General features: G+C 54.7%; 1 protein-coding gene across 1 annotated transcript; it reads left to right on the top strand.

Annotated features, from left to right (window-relative positions):
• The first annotated feature begins 954 nt into the window (after positions 1-954).
• Positions 955-2,224, top strand: LOC131748195 (melanoma-associated antigen B1-like). Its single transcript, XM_059050228.2, has one exon. It carries the CDS (start codon positions 1,187-1,189, stop codon positions 2,222-2,224), a length of 1,038 nt encoding a protein of 345 aa, XP_058906211.2. The 5' UTR covers positions 955-1,186.
• Positions 2,225-3,193: the final 969 nt, after the last annotated feature.

Raw genomic sequence — 3,193 nt, 5'->3', positions numbered from 1 at the left:
GTTTCCAGGATTTGCCAGGACTCACGGAGAAGGTGTTGCGGACTGTGGGGAACTCCACCCCGAGTCAGCAGGGACCCCGCAGAGTCCCTCTGCGTTGTCGTTCCTAGGCGCCCCCGGGCACAGATGTCAGGCAGCAGTGCCCATCGGCCCCCCACTCAGAACTCACGGGGAAGTAAGCCCCTTGGTCTGACGCGTCAGCAGGGGGAGGCCCCTTAGACCCTCCCCTGAGTGAAGAATGGGGACCGTGAGGAAGGACCACACGCTATAGGCCCTCAGCCTGCCTGCTGCAGCTTCAGCCTCTGGAGCCTAGGGGCACTGCGGCCGGGTAAGGCCATCCTCACTTCCACTGTTCGGTCTCAGGGAGCTAGTTGTGGGCCTTAACTGTGAGGAAATGTCCTCAAGTCCAGAGAGAAAGGAGCCCCCAGCTCCTCCCAGGAGACACAGTGGGGCCTGTGAAGGACGACTGAAGGTAGCACACCCCGCTCCCACCGCATCAAAGGAGTAAGAAAGAGCCCTGCCCAGTCCTCTGCTCAGCCCTCGGAGGCCCAGAGCATGGCTGTCAGGCGGAAGCTCCCCATTTCTTTGTATCGTTTCTAAGGCAGATGAGATCCTTCGTCTGAAGGTGCCACACCAGGGGCAGAAAGAGGGGGGGGTCCCAGACCCTTGGTATCGACAAGATGAGGGCGCTGAATGGTTGAGGACCAACGAGTGCAGGACAGAGCAGGCCCCACAGAACTGTCAGCGCTGTCCGCCCCGACAGTGTCCACGACTCAGTTCCTTCTCGTGGGCCGCACGGAGCTTTGAGGTGTCAGCTTTAGAGCAGCACAGGAAAGAGGTCCCGGCCCTACCAAGAGTTGATGTGACCATACTGTTTGTGAACGAAAGGGGCCCTTGGAACCCAGAGAGGGCCTACCCTAGCAGGATGTGTGGTGACCGCCGTCAGCCACAGGCAGGGCTGGCAGGCTGCAGCCTGAGGCTGACTCACTCTCACTTCTTACACTGGCTTCTCCGGGGACAGGCTGACCAAGAACAAGAGCCTAGTGGTCCCTAGAGCAGTGCCGTCAAGGAAACGTGCAGAGCGGCCTTCTTCAAGTCAGGGAGGTACCTCCCTGCTGGAGGTGCTCACACCCTCTCACCTTCCCTCCTCCAGGTTCCAGCATCACCTGCTCTCCTGCCCACTCTAGTCATGCCTCGGGGGCGGAAGAGTAAGCTCCGTGCCCGTGAGAAGCGCCACCAGGCCCGGAGGGAGACCCAGAGTCTCGGGGGTGCTGCGGCCACGGCAGCAGAGATAGAAGAGGCGCCCTCGTGCCCCGCTTCCATTTCTCGGGGTGCTCCCCCGAGCCCCCCTGCTGCGGGCACTCGCCAGGAGGCTCAGGGAGCCCCAGCCCCTAGCTCTCGTGCTGCAGGGGTCTCAGGCCCAGGATCTGATGTACGTGCCAAGGGCAAGGTTAAGGCAAGGCAACATTCCTCCCAGGCCTCAGCCTCCGGTGAGAGCTCTCACAGAGATCTTCTAGCCAAGCGGGTGGGAATGTTGACAACATTCCTCCTGGAGAAGTATGAAATGAAAGAGCCCATTTTAAAGGCAGACATGCTGAAGCTTGTGACCAAGAGGTATAAGGGGAAGTTCCCTGAGATCCTCAGGAGAGCCGCTGAGTGCATGGAGCTGGTCTTTGGCCTTGACTTGAAGGAAGTCAAGCCGAGTGGTGGTTCCTATGCCCTTGTCAGCAAGCCAGATCTCACCGATGACGACGGCAGCCTGAGGAGTGGCTGGCGGCTTCGGAAGAATGGGCTCCTGATGACTATCCTGTGTGTGATCTTCTTGAATGGCGACCGCGCCTCTGAGGAGGAGATCTGGGAATTCCTGAATATTTTAGGCATCTGTGATGGAATGAAGCATTCAATCTTCGGGGACCCCAGGAAGCTTATCACAGAAGATCTGGTGCAGGAAAAGTACCTGGTGTACCGTCAGGTGCGCAACAGCGATCCCCCACGCTATGAGTTCCTGTGGGGCCGCAGAGCCCGTGCTGAAACCAGCAAGATGAAAGTGCTGGAGTTTGTGGCCAAGGTCACTGGTACCGTCCCCAGAGCTTTTCCAGTCTATTATGAAGAGGCTTTGAGAGACGAGGGACAGAGAGCCCGAGCCAGAGCTGCGGCCAGGGCTCTTACTCGTGTCAAGGCCAGCGCGCGTTCCGAGGTCGTGTCTAGCAGTTCCTCCCACCCTTAGTGAGGTGTGAGGCGGCAGCTTCACTTTGTGTTTGACGGACGCTGCCAACCTTTTAAGTAGTGAGAGGCTAAGCTGGGGCTGGAAAGATCGTAATATGTATCTTCTTTGTGTTCCTGTTTTACACGAGTGTCTTTCAAATGTTGGTTCTTTTACTAGAATGTTTATTTAGGTTCAGAATCCAAGTTTATAAATGCCACGGATCACATATTTGTTGTTGTTTCTCAGGTTTAAGAGTAAGCGTTTTGGTACTGTGTAGGACGATTTGAAAAATCTGTGCATCTTTTTGGGGTTCTGGAATGAGATAATATGGCTTTGGAATAGGGACTTTCTTGGAAGTGTGAAAGAATGCTGTGGTTTTAAAATGGATGAAAACAAAGTAAAGTTTAGTCAAATTTTGGTTTGCCTTACTCACATTTGTCTTTCTCTTTGTAAAATTCAAAGATACACACCTAGATGTCCTTAGCTTATTCAGGAAGGCCGGCAAAATTAAAGAGTACTAAATTACATTCCTCACACGGTGCCTCACTGATTCCCATCTTGAATTGAGCATCTGCTCTTTGGAAGGTTCCGGGCTGGTAGTGACGATGCTAAGATACAAAAGACCCTGCACCTGCCTGTAGATGTTTAGAGTATAAGAGCAGCTAGTATATGAGGAAGGTGGTGTGCTGAAAAAAACCCAGTGAGGATGGTGGGGAGAGAGTCCAGATGAGAGCAGTGAAGTATAAATTCTCTTGGCCAGAACACTTTGAGGTTTGGTGTTTTGCAAATCCCTCCTTGGGAGGAAATTGTACGTTGGCCGCACGGTGGGCTAGACGAGGCTGTGATCACGGTGAGCAGGGCCAGCAGACGCTCAGCTGGTGGGCCTCAGAGTTGAGAGGCGAAGCCTGAGACGAGAAACTGCCCTGAACAGTTACTTTGGGATTGGGAGTAAACCGGAGAGACTCTCCGCCTGGAGAAAGAATGGAAGGG

This window comes from Kogia breviceps, chromosome X (genome assembly GCF_026419965.1).
Source record: "Kogia breviceps isolate mKogBre1 chromosome X, mKogBre1 haplotype 1, whole genome shotgun sequence".
In the NCBI taxonomy this organism is placed as follows: Eukaryota; Metazoa; Chordata; class Mammalia; order Artiodactyla; family Physeteridae; genus Kogia; species Kogia breviceps.
Note: the sequence above shows the minus strand (reverse complement) of the source record. Positions and strands in the feature narration are given on the sequence as shown.

Coding starts and splice junctions, on each gene's coding strand:
- LOC131748195 (XM_059050228.2), top strand. CDS start 1,187: ATGCCTCGGGGGCGGAAGAGTAAGCTCCGTGCCCGTGAGAAGCGCCAC.